At 39.5% G+C, this 19,548-nt stretch overlaps 1 protein-coding gene across 5 annotated transcripts in view; it reads left to right on the top strand.

The window, feature by feature from the left end:
• The first annotated feature begins 5,977 nt into the window (after positions 1-5,977).
• Positions 5,978-19,548, top strand: part of LOC135479501 (uncharacterized) — a 74,129-nt gene continuing 60,558 nt past the window's right edge. For all 5 annotated transcript variants that reach the window (XM_064759363.1, XM_064759364.1, XM_064759362.1 and 2 more), the window contains exon 1: positions 5,978-6,949. In XM_064759363.1, the coding sequence (XP_064615433.1) occupies positions 6,635-6,949 (315 nt within the window). In that variant the 5' untranslated portion in view covers positions 5,978-6,634. The remainder of the gene's footprint in view (positions 6,950-19,548) is intronic.

The following is a 19,548-nucleotide window of genomic DNA, read 5'->3' as shown; positions in this document are numbered from 1 at the left end:
TCGTGTACTACCCGTCAATCAAAATGGACGTTCATGGTCAATAATGGCAAGACCAATTTTCCAAAACAACGTTCAAAGTAAACCACCATAGAATTAATGAAGTCATTAATTAGGAAATCAAAGGCTGTGTAAATCATTCACCATAAGGTTTTTCGGCACTAGGGTCAACCGTAACACAACATGAAAATTGAACACGCCACTACATTTCTCAGTGAAGGTCTCCGTGGCTGAGGAGGTTAGCGTGATAGCACGACGCAATGACCCAGGAGCCTCTCACCAATGCGGTCGCTGTGAGTTCAAGTCCAGATAATTCTGGCTTCCTCTCCGGCCGTACGTGGGAAGGTCACCCAGCAACTTGCGGATGGCCGTGGTTTTCCTCCGCCATAATGCTAGCTGTGTAAGTGAAATATTCTTATACAACAAAAGGTTTTTATCGGTTGGTTAGTTGCTAATGTCGTGCTTAGAAAAGTATACTGTTTCGTGATGGGAATACGTCCTCATCTTGACACAGTGTGGCGTAAACGCAAACATGACATAAATCCACAATTATTCACTCTTTCATTCAACCAAAAACGACTTGCAAAAAAAAGATTATTTTCACCTAACGTCGTCAGTTATGTCATAAGACATATCGCATACAGAGCCCTGGGGTACATAAGATAAGCGCCGATCTCAACCATTTTCAACGACATATGTATTCCATCGTGTTAATATATGTAACCCACGCACTGGAACGTATAATATACTGAAAAGATTTTGTTAATCGGTTCACGTAACACTATCTACAGGCTAAATCTGTAAAATGAGCAAAACTAGATCATTATGCCAGGTAAAATCCGCATGCTGGATTGTTATGCTATTAAGAGCTTGTAGCCCATGGCCTTCATTATAACGCTTTATGTTCCGTCCCCCACCCCCTTCCACTCTTCCCCACAGGTCTGGGCAGCCACGGGCCTGCCGCACGGAATGACTCATCCTCGAATGTTATGCGAGAGGAAATCGCCTGATGGGAGAATCTCTTGCGGTTGCTTAGCGGCTTGATGGATAGTCTACGAGTCGCAGTTCGGAAATAACTCGGGTGTTTCCGCCATCACCACAATTATATCGACACCACTCGTGACAAATCGTGCAGAATCGAGAATTTCCGGGGATTGTGTAAGGATATGTTGCAGTTTGATATGAAAATGAACGATATTCCTTGTTTACGTAGAGTTGAACAAGCTTGAGTTGTTGCTAAAATTTAGCTTTGCACTTTGTGATATGCTTACATTTTGTCATCTACATGTGTACGCTGCCTTTATAACAAGCACAATTATTTCTCAGGTATCAAGTATTTATTTATTTACTTGTTTATTTATTTGATTATTGCTTATAACGCTATGCTCAGGAATTTCCCCATACATCGAATATTTTGCATGCCCAATAAGCCTATATCAGTTACTAACATGTGACAGCTAGAAATGGCATGGTAACGTCTATACCCTCACTGTATGTATACATGTATGTATGTGCTTGGGGCTTTACGTCATAAATGACAATTTTTTAGTCATGACGACGGGAGTCATTAGATGTGTGTACATTTACTATGTCTTCTTGTGGCAGGGCGAGTTCACGCCGCCAAAGTGCTGCCGCCACTGAAGTATCATGCCGAAGACACCAGACATGACACCCCACTCAGTCACATTATACTGACACAGGACCAACCAGTCCTGTTTCATTGCTCAGTGTTGAGCACCAAACGAGGCGGCAAACGATATACCCTTATTGTAAACCCTGGAGACTCTCTCCATACGGATGTACATAGGTCATTGATGTTTTACATATAAATGTGAACATGCACAATGTAATATTGATATGAATATTAATAAAGATAATTTCTGACACAAATGTAAATGCATTTCACTCTGGAACAGAGAATTTATATATGTCTATAAAGTTAACGTTTATTAACTGACGAATTCACGGGTCAGCGTCTCTAACTTCAATCAACAAGCTTTTAACACCCATGCAGTCAGATTAGGCCTATAGATGTACCCTAAATGACCGTAAATTTCGTCCATGACTAACATGCCCATTTTTCCCGATTCTGAGAGTTCCGCTGATTTTAGAAAGGTGTTTTGAGGTTTGCTTGGAACATGATATTATACTGGAAAATTGTCAGTTTCAGCACCAAAAATAATATTTTGTGACATTTATTTACCTCAAAAAAAAAAAGCACTTTGATGGGGGAAACTTTAGGTCATTTCGGTCTATACTGACTATTATATTGTTCATGCTGTTTCCATCAAATTAAGTTACAATAACCAGATGTATGTTTAGCTGGTTTCTTTGCATACATTAGCTGGCCATACCCCCAATTAAAGTATGTTTCGTGCAATGGCGGTATTCGTTTTTGTCATATTAAACATATAGCTTTACAAAATAATGACAGGTTTATTCCTGCAATGATACTGTAAATATGCATATACATGAGGTCATAAATAAGTAATATTACGTATAATTTAACTCTTACGTCAGGTTATTAAACTGCACACCGGCCTGCAGGCTTATAGCATATATGTTTATGTCACTGGTTTTAAATAGAAGGCCGTGGGAACGTTTGTCAGTAACCTGCGGATGGTCGTGGGTTTCCCCCCGGGAATTGACCGGTTTCCTTCCACCATAATTCTGGCCGCCGTCGTATAACTGAAATATTCTTGAGTACGGCGCAAAACACCAATGAAATACACAAATAAATAGAGAGGGCTGTATAATATAGTTGATTTGAAGAAATTTGGAAGATATTTCACAGAAACAGTCTAGCCTCTTTACACATGTTTCTTTACAGTTTGATACTTTTTTTTAACACTGTTATATCATTGCGACCTTGACATTTTAAATTCATTTTAAGGCCATTCGAATCTTCATATACTCCATGATATGAGAATTTGACAATCGGGAATTTATTTGGAAGTTTGGGAGCAGACAATCATGAAAGCCGGCTTCAGCTGCTGCTGATCGTCGTGAGGTTTTTCATTTACCTGGAGAGAGGCGGTGATTTGCCCAGGACACTCCAGCTTATTCCAGCCACCAGTACTGTAGTCGCATAGGATAAAAATTCTAGGTTATGGCATCAAATACCAATCAAATAAATATAACAAAACATATAGGCTATAGTATTTGACATTTTTTTTGGGGGGGGGGGGTGGTATTATATGCGACTGGGTTAATTATATCGCATGACTATCTATATATAGATTACATTATTTGATGTCATTTTTTGTATCATAGGCCTATATGCGGCTGGATTAACTAGAACATTCCTACATACCATGTGCTATATAGCCTACTCTTGACTATGGTATCGTGTGTACATTTGGTACAATCAAATCAACAACAACCAGCCCCATGTGATGTTGCCTCGGTATATGTACAGACCGCTCTAAATTCTATCCGGACTCTTGTAGTGTGCCATAGAATTCTAACCTCTACCCCATACGGTTTAAAAGCTTGTCCACCTTGATAGATGTATGTTAAAACGGGACGAAAATCTTTTAATAGTAACGGATTGTAGCTAGGTCAGAATGCACCACGCCGGCGTGACGACTGCGAACCTGAGAGAAGACAGCTTTAGTGGTAAATCTTGTTAATTTAACTCGCCATTTGTTCAACACAAGATCGGTCGTTGCAGGTTTAAAAAAATGCATGGCCATTCTATAAAAAAAATAGTCGACCGAAGTTGTCGCTGCATTCCTCGCGCCCTGATGCAGTCATTAGAATCTTGAATGTGACACCAGTAGACAGAAGGCGCTATACATGGAACGTTTACTTTCTTATCTGTTAAAGAGATAAAATATAACTGTTCTGAGCTATTTGTTCTGTACATCTTGTTCTATTAATAGCAACATACAGCAGAAAGACACGGTGTGTTTTGACATAGAAATTATTCTATATCTTTGCATTTCCACAATAACAACTTATCCTAAAAACACAGTTACCGTAAACGTTCAAACATTTCGCTCAGCTAAAAAGCATTCCTAGAGGCAAATACATGTTTCTGTCAAAATCCTATGATCTGGCAGATATTCCCACGTAGGACTGGGGAGGAATCCAGTATGAGCTGGACTCAAAGTGACGGATTGCCTTAACATGACACATCTCATATATTCCATATTTTGACACATAATCTTTTTTATATTCCCAGTCTAATTGGTTTCATATGTTTCATCCGTCTAAAACTAGGTACGCTAGTGCGTAATATATTGATTTGATTTACTTACCGGACTCAGTTTATTTATTTAATTGACTGTTGTTTTACGCCACACTCAAGAATATTTCACTTTTACAACGGCGGCCAGCATTATGGTGGGAGGAAACAGAGCATAGCCCGGGAGAAACTCGTGACCATCCCCAAGTTGCTGCGAAACCTTGACACATACGGCCGGACAGAAAGCCAGCATAAGCTGGACTTGAACTCACAGCTACCGCATTGGTGAGAGGCTCCTAGGTCAATGCGTCGAGCTGGCGTGCTAAACCCCTCGGCCACGGATCCTCCTCTCCCCCTTCCCCCGCCCAGAACATTTAACCTATATAACACCTTCAAGGGTGTTGTATATCTGGTGCACGTTTTACAAAGCTGTCGTAGCACTACTTCAAGCGTATTTAGTGACATCTCTTCCATACATGTTGTCATGGAAGCTACAAAAGGCGCAAATTGCGATTGCTCCGTATAACGGAACTCGGGCTAAAGAAGACAAAGCACTCACCAAGGACTTAGCAAAATTCCTGACATGAAATCACCAACGAATCGGCGTTTTAATTGCTTTGAACTTGCGACCTCATTGATCAAATACTTCTGACACAAGCTATATTGGTCAGCCAAAATGGGTTAAAAAAATTGGTAAGCATCTAGGTAATAACGTAGGCCTACATGTATACATTTGAAAAGTGTACGTGTACACGTCTAAGTTAGACAATTTTACTCTTTTTGTACATGGTGCATTAAAAAAAGAAAAAAAAAAACAGAAAAAAAGAATACAACCACAACGTAATCAAAGAAAGAAAGGAAGTATTAACAACGCCAGCAATAAAATATTTGTAACACAGCATCTGATGTTACCGTGGAAACAGATACATCGTTTTCCTGAGTGTAATCAGGAAAGTTAATGACAGTCCATTAAGTCAACAATGATCGAGAAAAAAACACAGTTCTGGCACAATGGACCTCATTTAAAGTACAGTGTAACTTTAAATGTGGTTCAGATAAAATAAATGGTAAGACTGTTCTTCCGAGAATAGATCGCTCTGTGATCGGCGCACGCTCTGTTGACGAGTTAAAGGTCTTGACTTGTACCTTGCCCGAGGCAATAGCAATACTTTGGGCCTGAACAGTGAGCAGTGTTCATTTCACGTTACACCGCTTCTATAGCAAGGTTTACTTTTTTGCATGGATGTTACCCAGGAGGAAATATCCTATTTATCCGAGATTACCTCAGAAAACCAGTCGCAAAACTGTTCGCTGCAGTAGCCCAGTTGAACTTTTCAAACTTTGAACTTTGAATTTCGTGAAACATTGAAATCGGGATATTATCTTCTAATGCTAATTTACCTACGTGTACGTGTAGGCGATGCGAAAAGTGTCCTTTCAAAAACTTTATCTTCAAGAGGACTTGTAGAATATAGTCTTTTAGACCTACAAACTGGATTACAAGTTTCGTGGAATAAGTCGTTGTCTTATTTTGGACACTCCACATATGAGAAGGTACAATCTGGATGTGGCGGTATGGAGTGGCGATTTGGTGTACCAGCTTCAACTCCGCGCAGTTGTAAGACCGCGCTTTGTGCAATTTAATATGGACATGCAAGGAGGATCTCAGAGATTTAGGCCCTAGTTATTGTCAACAAAGAGCGCTTTTGTATAAGAATAGTGTAGCAAGACATTCGATCTAGTGTGGGAACGTCCCGTCATATACGACATCCGAGATAAAATATCGCGTCTCGACAGGACTGAATGACGTCCCGTGTTTGGCCTGCATTTCCGGGCCAGCTAGCAACCAGGATATGCAGTAGCGGCCCAAATAGTCATTTCCGACAACATCTGTGTACAGAGCATTGGATTTAGTACGGTGAAGTGGGACTGAAATATGAAGAAAGTAGTGTGAGAAAGTTTACAATAGCTTAGCGACGTAATTAAACGTTCTCACGCGATTCACGGACAAGTCGCACTTAGGTTTCAATCACAGAGAGGAAGTCTTGCGAGACAGCATTTTCGGACAGTTTCTTTCCCTTTTTTCGCACAGTGTTTCATTGGACCTTAGTTTCTGTTCCTGTTGCATTTATTTCGACGTTTGTTCTGGCGCAGCATCTCTCTAGATCGTGTTCTTTGTTTTCCTACTGTTATACCACGAAAGGCAGGCGTCTTTCCGCTCAGGAGGTTTCGTAAGGCGTTATAGAGGGTGCATCACACGGTGTGAGGGGGTCTTGTTTGAACTGAATTACGATTCACTTTGTACGGACACGATAATTTTATAAAAGTGAATTTTTTCAGTGGAGTTCACTCTCGGCCTACGTGTACATTCGTGAACAAAGCAACAGCCTGTAAACCGTGTATATATTCTGGAAGCGAATAGTGGGAAATAATAACTGACTGCTAACAATGGAATCTAATGATTTCCAATCCCCAGAAACTTTGCACGGCAGCCTTGAGGGAATAAACCTTGAGGGAAGGGAAGACAACTCATCCGAAAACAAACCGGTGGACCCGGGAAGGCGCAGGTCTTTAGCAGGTGTGGAAGTCAGTAGGGAAATCCCCACTGCAGGATCTACCGTGGAAGAGGATTCTGTGTCTTCTAACACCCAGGACGAAGACGCCGACATGTTTTCCTCAAGGAAATCGACCAGCAGAAAAAATTCTTTCGGCAAAGCTTGTGACCTGGAAAGAGATCGGAAAGGCACATGGAACTTTTCTAGGGTAAGTCAAATTTTGTTCATTTACCTGTAGTTAATTACACCTTAACCCGCTGTTTCTGCACATAAGATTGATTATTTTATTGGTGTTCAACGCCGTACTTAAGAATTTGTCACTTATATGACGGTGGCAGGGTTATGGGTGGAGGGAGCAGGAGTGCTGGGAGTACGCTTGTACCGAAAGAGCGAGAGCTGGATTCATTGGTCTAGTGTCTGACAGTCGCAGGGTTCCAGTGTTTTAACTGTCTAAGCCCAGTCTTGAGATCACGCCTTAACAATTACACTTAGATATTTATTCCATTGGTGTTTAACGTCATAGACCGTTCCGATGGCCTGTAATGGTTAGAGTGTCCGCCTCGAAGTCGGGAGGCCTGGGATCAAAACCAGGTGAGGTCATGCTAAAAACATTGAAAATGATACTTGCTGCTGCCTCGCTTGGTGCTAAGCACTGAGAGGTCAGAGCAAGGAAACAATACTGGTTGATCCAGGATCGGTATAATGTGACTGGGCTACGTGTGAAATCTGGTGTCTCCGTCATGATAATTTTGTAGCGGCAGCACTTTGGCGACATGGACTCGCCCTGCCACAAGAAGACACAACATATGCACACACCTAATGGCTTCTTGTCGTCATGCATATGACTGAATTTTTATAAGTAGGATGCAAAACCCCACCTATACACCCATACATTTAACGACGTGCACAACAATTTTTGCATTTTTCTTTACACGACGGCGGTAGCTGGATTCGAGCCTGGTGCCGACTGACTGTGACGTAAACATCGCTTAAACCCCCTATCACGCTACGTCAGATTGTGTGTAACTATTTAATATCTTCATCTCTGCTTTCACAGAGTAATTGTGATCTTCATAACATAAAATTACCAGAGCGTAGAATTGGCTTTCAAGCTGCAGCTCAACCGCTACAGGCAAAATAAGTGATCGCCTAATGCACTTGATTAACACACAAATATGTCCATCCTTGAAGCGTTTTTCACATTAGTGCAACACGTCATTTGCTTAAGAAAGCCATAATTCAGCTTCTGTGCTGCTATGGGTGTTTATATTTTATGTTATTACAACTGACACAGTGTTCATCTTCATTCCGTTGGTGAAGAACGTTACCTCAGGGTGACCTTGTACACGCAGGGTTACCCAATGTCACGTGATGAGCATTTCTTAGAGCACTTATTAAAGATAAACAAATGGGTCCTACACCAAGGATCAGGCATCCCAGGTCAACTACTTATCAAATGCCACGGACAGGAAATCTTTAGATGTCTCCCCTATTACTGTCGATCATTATGCCGTAGGTCACATGACGATATGCGATTGTTATTACTTTTACACGGTCTGACGTCTGTTGCATGCATCACTTGTTTCCTGACAAATGATGTGCATATACCTGTACGTCACACGTGGGAAAGTTCGTCAGTAAGATGCCAAAATGTCGGTGTTTTACCTCAAGCACTCTAATTTCCTCCACCCATTTTACTGAAAAATCCTTGCGTATGGTGTCAAACAAGAATCAAACAAATAACTTAAAGATGTGAAAACCAAGATTTTGAGAAAATATCGATCAGCGCAAATACAATCGCATTTTTGGTATTATTTTAAAATAGCCCAAAAATTTACCTTTCACGAAATATTAGCCTCGTCTATGCAAGTCTTACCTATCAAAATCAGTAATAAAGGTCCCACTATATGTAGAACGGTTCAACTGATATTTTTTTAAAATTAAATCTAAAATCTTATTTACAACTTATTTAGTGCAGATATACTAGTTTGATATTTTCTGAAAGGCAATAATATGAGCTATTCTTGGTTAGTAGAGGTAAAATTGTTTGATTAACGAGGCCCCTTGCTATTTATGCGATGGACTTGTATTACGCTGATCCAAAAAGTGTGGACGAAACCACGCGTAGCCTTGCGGAAACCATCGCCCACAATCAGGTGGACTTAAGCAGGTCTCCTGACCTGAAGCCGCAACAAAACCAGTGACTGGTGGATTCGAACTCGCGACTTCAGTGGTGCAGGGCTGGTTGTCTGAAACAATTGCGGCGTGTTAGACTACCGGTATACTGAGTAATACTAGTGACATCCTGCATTGAAATGATGTATACTAGTTCCGCTTTGGGAGGATATGTTCTTAGGCTTGTGATAATATTGTGTTCATATTCTGCGGTTAACCTGTGGATGCCCGGGAAATGTGCACATTCACAGTGGCTATATATATGACCTTCTCTGTGGGCAGATATGTAGTACTTTATACACGAAGTTGTAGCAAAAAAAGTACTTCATTATCACGGAAAATGGTGGAGCCTCCGTGGTCTAGATGGTTAGCGCGCCATCGCGGAGCACTGATCCAGGAGACCCTCACCAATGTGGTCGTTGTGAGTTCAAGTCCAGCTCATGCTGGCTTCATCTCCCGCCGTGGGAAGGTCTAGCAGCAACCTGCGGATGGTCGTGGGTTTCCCCCCGAACTCTTCCCAGTTTCCTCCCACCATAATGCGGACCACCGTACTATAACTAACTGTTGGTTAAATACTCTTGAGTACGGCGTAAAACACGGCGTATAGAACGTCATACATGTCCTTAGGCAAACCGTTACATAATTGTTGTACCATACACTAAGTTATAGCAGAATTTACTTCAAAATGGATGACAGTCATCAACAGTTCTGCGAAACAGATGTACCGATAAATACACTTTGTATAATCGCCTGATCTTGAATTTGTCAGCATTACACATCCTGGTCATATAAAATCTGGGGTCTGTACCAGATCCGCTTTAGTTGCCATTTGTTCCTACAAACTGCCCAGATGATGTCAGCGCGTGTGTACACTTGATTTATAAGTACTTGTATTTCAAGTTGCTACAACATTTAACCATTACTTCGCCTGAAAGGTTAGTACGTGTCTAATATTATGCTTACTTTAATTCACAAGTTTTTTAAAAAATATTTATTTATTTATTTGTTTGGTGTTTTACGCCGTCCTTACGAATATTTCCTTCCTCTCCGTCCGTACGTGGGAAGGTCTGCAAGCAACCTGCGGATGGTTGTGGGTTTCCCCCGGGCTCTACCCCTTTCCTCCCAACATAATGTTGACCGCCGTCGTATAAGTGAAACATTCTTGAGTAAGTTGTAAAACACCAATCAAATAAATAAATAAATAAATAAATAAGAATATTTCACTTATACGACGGCGGCCAGCATTATGGTGGCAGGAAACCGCGTGTTTGTTTAAATAGGTACTGTAAATACGTTTTGGGCCTTTAGTCCAAAATGGCTTTGTGAAAAAAGGGCCACATTGTGCTTAATTAAGCACCACAGTGAAGTAAATAAGTCATCTTCACCGCGTTTTGTGGTCAAGGACCTGTCCACATGTACACATGCAGCTTTGCTTTGAAAACATACATCAACGTGTGTAGTATAGCTTATCACATTTTGTGTACAAGAGGTGTACAGTCAGATGTGATGAAGCGGCATGGAGAATACCAACCGATTGTACCTACATGTCGTACACAAAAAACCGAAGGTATTTATTTTTATAACTATTTTGTTTAAACCGAGAGTACATGTCCTTCACTTTTTTCTACAGGGCATACCGTCCATTCACTCATACGTGTAAGATAAAAAAATACCGATCCCCTATCCCATCTCGTCTGATCTTCCATTAATTGCTCACCTCCCCATTCTAGGGGGCTAACACAGTTCCCCATACCTACACCCCATACCCCCCTCCCCACTAACTCCATCCCCAATGGTGACTCATTCTTCATTGACGTACCTCCAAACAATTCACAGGTATAATTGTCTAGTCAAATTCGTAGGATATACGATCGCAAGTATATATGCCTGTACAGTTACAAACCAGACAGGTAGGCCTATGTACTTGTGTGTATATAGTATAAAACTGACTCGGACACCTGGACAAGTTAGAGCTCAGGTAAGGTGTTGCAGTCACGCTGTTACCAGCGCTGGGGATTCTTACCTGTCCAAACATTTCTTACCTGAGCAGATTTCAGATTTTCACCTGCGGGTTTTACAGCTAACGCCCTCTGACATTTCGGAAGTTTGATACGATTTGAAGAAAAAAACGGGTTCATTTTGAATGTTCAGGAAAGTACATATGCCCCACAGAGCGAGTCGGCGTACATAAAACACTGTAAGAGACAGAGTCGGGTATAGCTGCATGTGTGTTACCTCTGATTAAGTTTACCTGATCAGTCTACCTGTGATTAAGTTTACCTGGTCAGTCTACCTGTGATTAAGTTTACCTGGTCAGTCTACGTTGATTACTGATAACATTTCAATCTGAGGGTGAAATCGTCCTGAGATCACGCCTTGAGCAGGTCATGAGAGTTTTTGCTCGCATTAGCCACACGTAGGTAAGTTTGCTTTAATTAAATAGGTGAACTAAAATAGCGAAAAGTCTACAATACCGTCAGGGGTCCGGTACACACATTCAAGTTAAAACCCCTTTTCTACATCAGCACAGTCCTCTGACGGCCTTACCTGTCAGCTATTCAAGCGGAAAGTCGACCGTATACGCCCATACGATCTCTTCCATCTTAGTACTTTTTAGTACAAATTATAGGACTCCTTTTCTATATCTGTACAGTCCTATGATTGCTGTACCAGACAGTTTCTCAAGAGGAAAGTTCACAGAATATACAGCCTGGGCCGTTTAAGTACATTCAAGTTTTCGGACCCTTGTTCTACATGTAGGCCTACATAAGTACATGTAGACCTATTGTTGCTTGTCAGTTTTTCTCATCAGCTATATTTAAGCAAGTATATAGCTTAGAAATAGCTGCTAACATAGCCCTCGTAAATTGTAACTGGAAAGGTTCGTTTTCCTCAGAGCTTAAAAACCAATACACACTTTAGTCTAGAATAATTTCACTTCCTCAATATTAACGAACTCGTACATATATACCCTGTTATGTAACATATAAGCTATCAATTTGTAAAACTCATTCATCTGTCGCGCATGCCATGCAGTTATCAAACAGATATATCTTCATAGAAATTACGGTATTGGTATATACACGTATTCTGTAGGGAAGTGGTTTTCATTTCAGATTGTGATTTCGGTTGGCATATATATCTGATCTAGCGTGAACAGTTAACCAAAGGTACATGTATACATACACATTCTCTCCTACACAAGCACACTGGTTGTCTACATACTGGTAGGTAAATGTTTGTTTATTTATTTTTTAAGAGAGGGAGGGAGAGCGGGGAAAGAAGTGAAATAAACGTAAAAACATGTACACTCAAAATGCATCTATTAATTTTAACTGAAATTCTGTTGTCTGAGTGATGCTAGAATGTATTCTGTTATTATAACATAATACTGTGTCATTTTCAACATAATATCCTGTTAGTCTAATAGTCTTTATTTTGAATTAATACAGTATGTGTGTTATATTTATCAGAATAATCTACTGAAGTAACAGAATACATTCTAGCATCACTCAGACAAGATACTTTCTTTTAAAATTAACAGATGTTTTTTTCAGAGTAAGCACCACACTGTAAAGACTACTTCATTGGTAGTAGATTTTTTATCATTTTTTTTTAGGTGAAACAGACATATAAGTATGTATGCGCTACACTACTGACTGTGAAAGACTACTTAGTCTGATGTCTCTAAACACAGATGTTTTCTAAATTGCATATAAATGCACTCTTGTGTCAATATAACTCAATGTCTTTGGGCCAGTAGTTCTTCGTTTGTGCAATTCTGGAAGGCTGCCATCGTTTACCGTGTACTAAATCCGCTCTACTGATACCACTGTCGTTCATAAAACAAGCTTTTTTACATTCTTTCAACCAAGCGCTACTTTTAAAGCGTATTCTGGAAAATTCCATTACATAGCCGCCATCATTAATTTTCCCGTGCAGATTTTGACAGTCGCAGGAATGCACCTCCTTCTCCCTCTTTGTCGCTATTAATTCTCTGTTATCACCGAGTGTGGCGTTCATTATTTTTTTACCAACATGATTGTGTGAATTAAAATTATTTTCCAAAAACATGTATAGATATTAAAGATTACGCGGAATTTTGTTATTAAGTTGTTATGGACAGCATGATCAGTCAGCGGTTTATCGCGTGCGCTACATTAACCAACTATATATATATATATATATATATATATATATATATATATATATATAGCCATTGTTTTCACAAAAGCACAGAAGTATGACATAGGCCTACATTGTAGCAATTTATTAATATTATTAGCAAGTTATTGACATAATTAAATGTCTTCACATGACATGTAATCGGTTATTGAAATTTATTTTTCTCTTTCATGTTTTATGCACAATTAGGCAACGACGTTATAGCGTTGATATTTCCCTATTACTCATCTAAATACATGAATTTTACATGCAAAATTTAAAGCTTCAATATGTAGCGTAAATAGTTTATACAACCCAGGCAAGTTCAATTTTTTAAAAATATAACTTGTTACTGGTGTTCCCAATTTTATTGTAAAGCTTTAAAATAAAATTTCAAATTTTGACTGAAGTCAGAACTGGCTGAGTGAAATCGTACCCATACAGTTGCTTCCTTAGTATGCCAGTTCTTTTATCAGCTTTTTATTTTATCAGTCACTTCACCAGCCCCATTCCCTTTCCCACCATTTTTTCTCCTTTTCAGCAGTTAAGGTCGTTTCCCCTGACATTTCCCCACGTCAAACCTTTAAATGCACAGACTAACATTCGCCTAAATAGATGAAACTATTCACACTTTTAGATGCCGAGATTTGTGGAAACCTTCAGACAAGATACCCAGATACACATGAAAACATTCACACAAGATGCCGAGATGTATAAGAACATCCAGAAAAAATACCGAGATATATGAAAAACTCACACAAGATGCCGAGATATATGTGAAAACGTTCATACAAGATACCGGATTTATGAAAATATTCACACAGGAGATACCAAGATATATGAAAACATTCACACAACATACCGTAGTGTGAAAACTCTCACACTTGTGTGGAATGGACCTGGTATGGTAAGGCGGGGAATCGGCCCCTCGTTCAAGAGACTCTGCACCCTAAGAAGGGAAACTGACTATAGCTGTGACTGACAGCTTCTGACACACTCGTAAGGCTATTTCTTTCTTTCAGCCATGTTTTACTTTTCTTTACCTATTATATAGCAAACATGCATGTAAGCAATTTATAGGTCATAAAATCGAAAAATGGTGGCATGCTCCGGTCACACTGAAATATCTTTTTTGGCATTAGACACTGTAGACTGGAAAAAATCACTGCAACACAAATGTAACCTTTTGAAAAATTCTTGAGCGCGCAGTTACGCACCAGTCAATAAATTACATATGTAACAAATATTCAGGCTTACATTTCCGCTACTCGTAACATGTTAAAGTTAATGATAACTAGAGAACGTCATGTGTTCACAGCCAGGATTCACGCACGATTTCGCTATAGCTGCCACACGTTACGTAATGCCATGACTTAATAAGTATCCACTGTAATTTGTGATAACATTCATGAAAGCGTTGCCAACAAAACCAAACCAAAAATCCCCAAAGATTCGAACTCTCTCTCACGAGTTGAAACCTCTTCTCCATACTTACTTCGTTAGTTCACTGAACTATGAAGGATGCCTGACAGAGCGTGGCAGAAATATGGATTTTAAAGTTGCCAAAATATGTCAAAACTGATCACATTATAAAGTTTATTTTTTACATATGAAGACAAACGTTAACCAAAATGAAAGTTTCAGTAAAGATATTTTCCTAGTTAACGTTGACCTTCATAATGTAAATCAAAAACACAGTGCCTCGTTTAAATGAAAAATTGGCTTATTTTTTGCGAGTTGTTACTAAGCAACCATCCCTTTTATGGCCATACAACTTTTATGGGTGATTCGACCAAGCATTGTACTTCTGATTTGGAAATTTACAGAATTGTGCTTGGATTTTTAACACTGATCTCACCACAATCCGAAGCATTTATTGATTAGCTTTTACACGCAGATAGTATCACGGATTTCTAATCATTCTTATATCCAATTCACTGTATAAAAAGCATTTGGATTTAAGCGATAATGGGATTTTTCAGGCACGAAAGGACGGTAGTGATGCACCTGGAATGAATAATAATGACATATTTTTGTAAAACTCAGTGTACAGTGACCTAACAGAGCCTCACATGCTTTTTATTTCTCCAACGTCCACCTGTGAATATATATACATCATATGTACGACATAATTGTGTGTACACGATCTTTCGTTCGTGTCATGCTTGTACTGGTCGCATGCAACTTGTAGGATTTTTGCGATATTCAGGACGATTAAACACACTGTAGGCCTTTACCAGAGCATACAACGGATCTGTAAAATAGGTATACGTTAATAACTCACTGGCGTTTTAATTATGAACCGTAACCATGCATGTAATTTAAAACGGACCATCTAATCAGTGAACCTGTCATGTAGTTAACCTGTCTGTCTGTCCGCCAGTCAGTCTGTCAGTCACGCAGTTTGACTGTCTGTCAGCTAGTAATTTAGTCATTCCGTCAATAAGTCGATGGCTTTTAGTCAAGATCGTAAGTTGGTCAAATCTTTAGTAAGTCAGTCAGTCAGCCAGATCATGCCAGCACTCAACCAGTGTTTTTAATCAACCACCAGGCAATGCCAGTCAGACCGCCAGTCAATTGGTGAGTCCGTTTTTTTCGGTTGTTCAACATAATGTCAGGTGAGTTGACAGTTAAACGATCGTGATATAAGTTTGTCAAGTCGTTAGGCACTTGGTCATTCAACCCATCTGTGAGTCAGTTATTCCAACCCTCAATCCGCTTAGATGCTGAGAGTTTGTCTACAACAGTCATTTTTTCCATAACTAAACCAACTCTATCACTGTGATCGACATTCCTTAACATAAACGACAATACTCCCCCCCCCCCCACTCATTCATTCAGACTCATCAGTCAAGTCTGAACGCAATCATCCATCCGGTCAGTGCAATAAGTATAGGTATTAACACCATTAAATGCAGACTAAAACCAACTAAAACAGCTTGAAACTAATATTCAAATTTAAATTTTGCATCAGTTTATTTTAAATCTCCACACCTATCCCAGGGTGATAATACCCACAGATCTTATTTTTTTTTTACACGACTAAAAAAAGGAAATTTGCTCTCTGATTCATTTTCCACAAGTTTAAGAAATTGGGGGCATCCAGTAACCCAGCCAATACAAAGAGTAAGGTCTAACCACAGACATATATGCCGCTTGCGGCGAATTAACACACCTTGTCACATTTAGACCAAAATCAGTAGTTCGTCATTTCCTTTGCTGTAAACAAAAATGCAAGGTGATGAAAGAAAAAAAAAATCCACGGGAAATAATGAGTATTATTTATTCTTAATGGGATCTGTGTATGTTGACAATCGTACACAGCAGTGAGCCGTGACGTACTGTCATGTATCGGTGATGCTTGAATGAATCGAACTTCACCAGAGCGTGCAGGTGAGCTCTTCGGGTACACTTCTCAGTGTGAAGACTTATACATATTCCGATGCAACGAGCATCTTTGGGGTTGTTTTTATGTCTTTGTAATGAAAAATTATTTTGTTAATTTAATTATTACTTTTTAAAATTTATTTAATTACTTGAAATTTATTTAATTACTTGAATCAGATTAATTTTATTTTGGCCATAAAAGAATACTGTATAATACATACCTGTACGATGTAACATCTATACATTCAATGTATGTCGCGACACCTGAATGTACATACGCGTATGAGGCGATACCTATACGTCCAATGTGCACCTGTACGATGTGAACTTGTGTATATACCTGTATACAATGTATACCTGCACTATGTAAACCTATATATACAAGGTATACCTGTACTGTGTAAACCTATATATACAGTATATACTTCCATGATGTGACCGTACATGTATTTATACAATATATACCTGTACGATGTGAACCTCTATATACAATATATACCTGTAAGATGTAAACCTATATATACAGTATATACCTGTACGATGTAACCGTACATGTATATATACAATATTTACCTGTACGATATGAACCTATTATACAATATATACCTGTACGATATGAACCTACATGTACTTAAAGTTATTACCTGATCGGTTGAAACACCTACACAGCTAAATAATATATACCTGTATGTTACCTGTACTAGGTCATGGCCATTGTTTTTTTTAATTTGCACCTGCGTGCAGTAATTAAATTATTAAAATACAATATAATTAATATTCCACCTGCACAGCTGATTGATTTTCATCATCTCCAGTATGTTTTCATCTTTTTTAAGAGGTCACGAGGTTTAGTTTTAAGTATGAACAATTACTCACAATAATGTCTGATCAATATCAGCGCGAATATTCGCGGTTACTTTGGTCCTTAACAATGAACGGTATACCGGCATATAAAACAATGGGAGTATTGGGGTGGGGTGGCAAGTGGGGGAGGGGTTGTAGTGCAGAAATACATCAGACTTCCAGCGCAGATTTGATGCCCTTGAGGCAATGTGTCTCGTACGGCTATATTTATCTGATATTAAATCTAAGTGTTATAGAAGTCATTATCTACCTCTGCAGTTACGCATAATTAAAAAAAATTTATTGCTATGGGGCCATAAATTTTTCAGCTATATTCCCTGAGCGTCTGTATAGTGAAGGGGTATTGATAAAAGAAACGGACGAACGCGTGGTACAATTGTCACACATCGCATACCGCTACCTGTGAGAAATATTTTCGCTGAATCCGTGGGTAAAAGCATACATATATACAGAGTGATGACACATGGGGCGGTTTCATATACACTGGTCACACGGGCTCCAGAAAGTTGAGGAAATTTGGAACCTTTTTGTCGGGGTAGGTCAGACCTGGTAATTAGATGCCGGTTCATTCGTACCAAGCCGACTTGACAAAGTGTCTACCTGTTGATTTATTTTTCGGGTCATGCGTTGTGCAGGTCAAAATCTTTGAGGCGATACAGTGCTACATCGTAACAGCAAACGGACGAAGAAACGAGCCATAAATGGATGACCTGAGGTGGATACTTTCATCCCTTCGGGAAACAAATGTGTGAAGATAGGATTCAAGTGAAATTCCCCAAGAGGATCGTGTTATGATGTTTTTCATTCCGACACATCTGGATATTTGTAAGCTTGCTACGAATTTGCAAGTGGCCTGGACCCGATACATGTGAATATTTGTAAGCTTGCTACGAATTCGCAAGTGGCCTGGAGGATTCGAATGGAATGGACTTCCTATAGGGAATATGGACACGTCAAATTTTCCGGCAAAAGTTTACTTCTTTTGTTAAAGCACATACAGATTGGGACACTCTCTTGACGCTGGAGGCAGAGGTATGATAAGTTCTAAAGCATTGCTAGCAGACACATGAAAAGTTCACATCGGTTGTCAAAGAAGGTTTGGATGGGATACACTATGGAGAAACGACTTTAAATCGTTCGTGACAAAGTTCAAATGAGGTTGGTAGCCAGTGGACATCTGGATCAGACGTAGGTGACGAAGGTGAAGAATTCACGAGGACGTTCACATCAGTTGTCTTAGGAAATTTCGATTGGTTTGGTTTGGATTCACTTTGGATGAGATATCGGAAACAATTGTAAAATCTAAAACGGTTTGACAAAAGTTCGAACGCTGTGAACCTATGAATTGATATATTTCACTTTGCCAAATCAGGCGCTAGTTGCACGTAGGCCTATTGCAGGTATTTAAAGCCAGAAACATTGCTCTTGTGTGATTCGTGCGCCAGGCAATTTAAGGTCTATCAAACAGTTTCTGAGCATGTTGATCAAGAATAACCAGTTTTCTGCCTGCATGTATCGTGTATAAGATCGGAGGTCAGGGATTACGCAGCCGATGACTACAAAGGGTAAAAGCACAGTGCAAGCCACGATGTCCACATAGGGTTTCATGTCCAGCACAAACGCCCACTTGTTGAACCTCCGAAGTTGGAAAATATTGACAAGCTTTTCAGGTCTCAACAGGAATTTCGGTTACATTGTGTTGGATTGAGACGGAATTTTTTCGGAATGAACACTGTTGGGTTTAGTGTGCGATTCGTAATATGGTAATGATGATGTGGAATACGAGCGTAATTAGCCCCAATATAAGCTGAAGCGAAAGGATTGCTTATAAAAGTGATAAGGAGAGGATGTTGTCTGTTCTTAATAGAACAAGAGGGTTGTTTCGAGAGACGTATTTTCTAAACAAAAATATATACGCATATAGAGACGACGCAATTAAAATCTCGACTTGTGATTTCTTCGAATCAATGATATATCTTACTCAGTGAAAAAGTACAATCGACGGAAAGTTCAACCGCCTGTTTCTGTGACCACAATTCTAGTTGAAAAATAAGTAAATATGGACAATTGACAAATTCTGAAAGAATTTTCAAACGTATGAAAAAAACGTATGAAGTAGACTGATAAAGTTCACAGCAGTCACCGGAAGCTGACAAAGAGACGGATGATCACGCTGTCGGGATGTGATTATGAATGTATCCCATATAAGCTGAATTT

Source organism: Liolophura sinensis, chromosome 12 (genome assembly GCF_032854445.1).
Source record: "Liolophura sinensis isolate JHLJ2023 chromosome 12, CUHK_Ljap_v2, whole genome shotgun sequence".
Lineage (NCBI taxonomy): Eukaryota > Metazoa > Mollusca > Polyplacophora > Chitonida > Chitonidae > Liolophura > Liolophura sinensis.
This window is presented reverse-complemented; position numbering and strand designations above follow the sequence as displayed.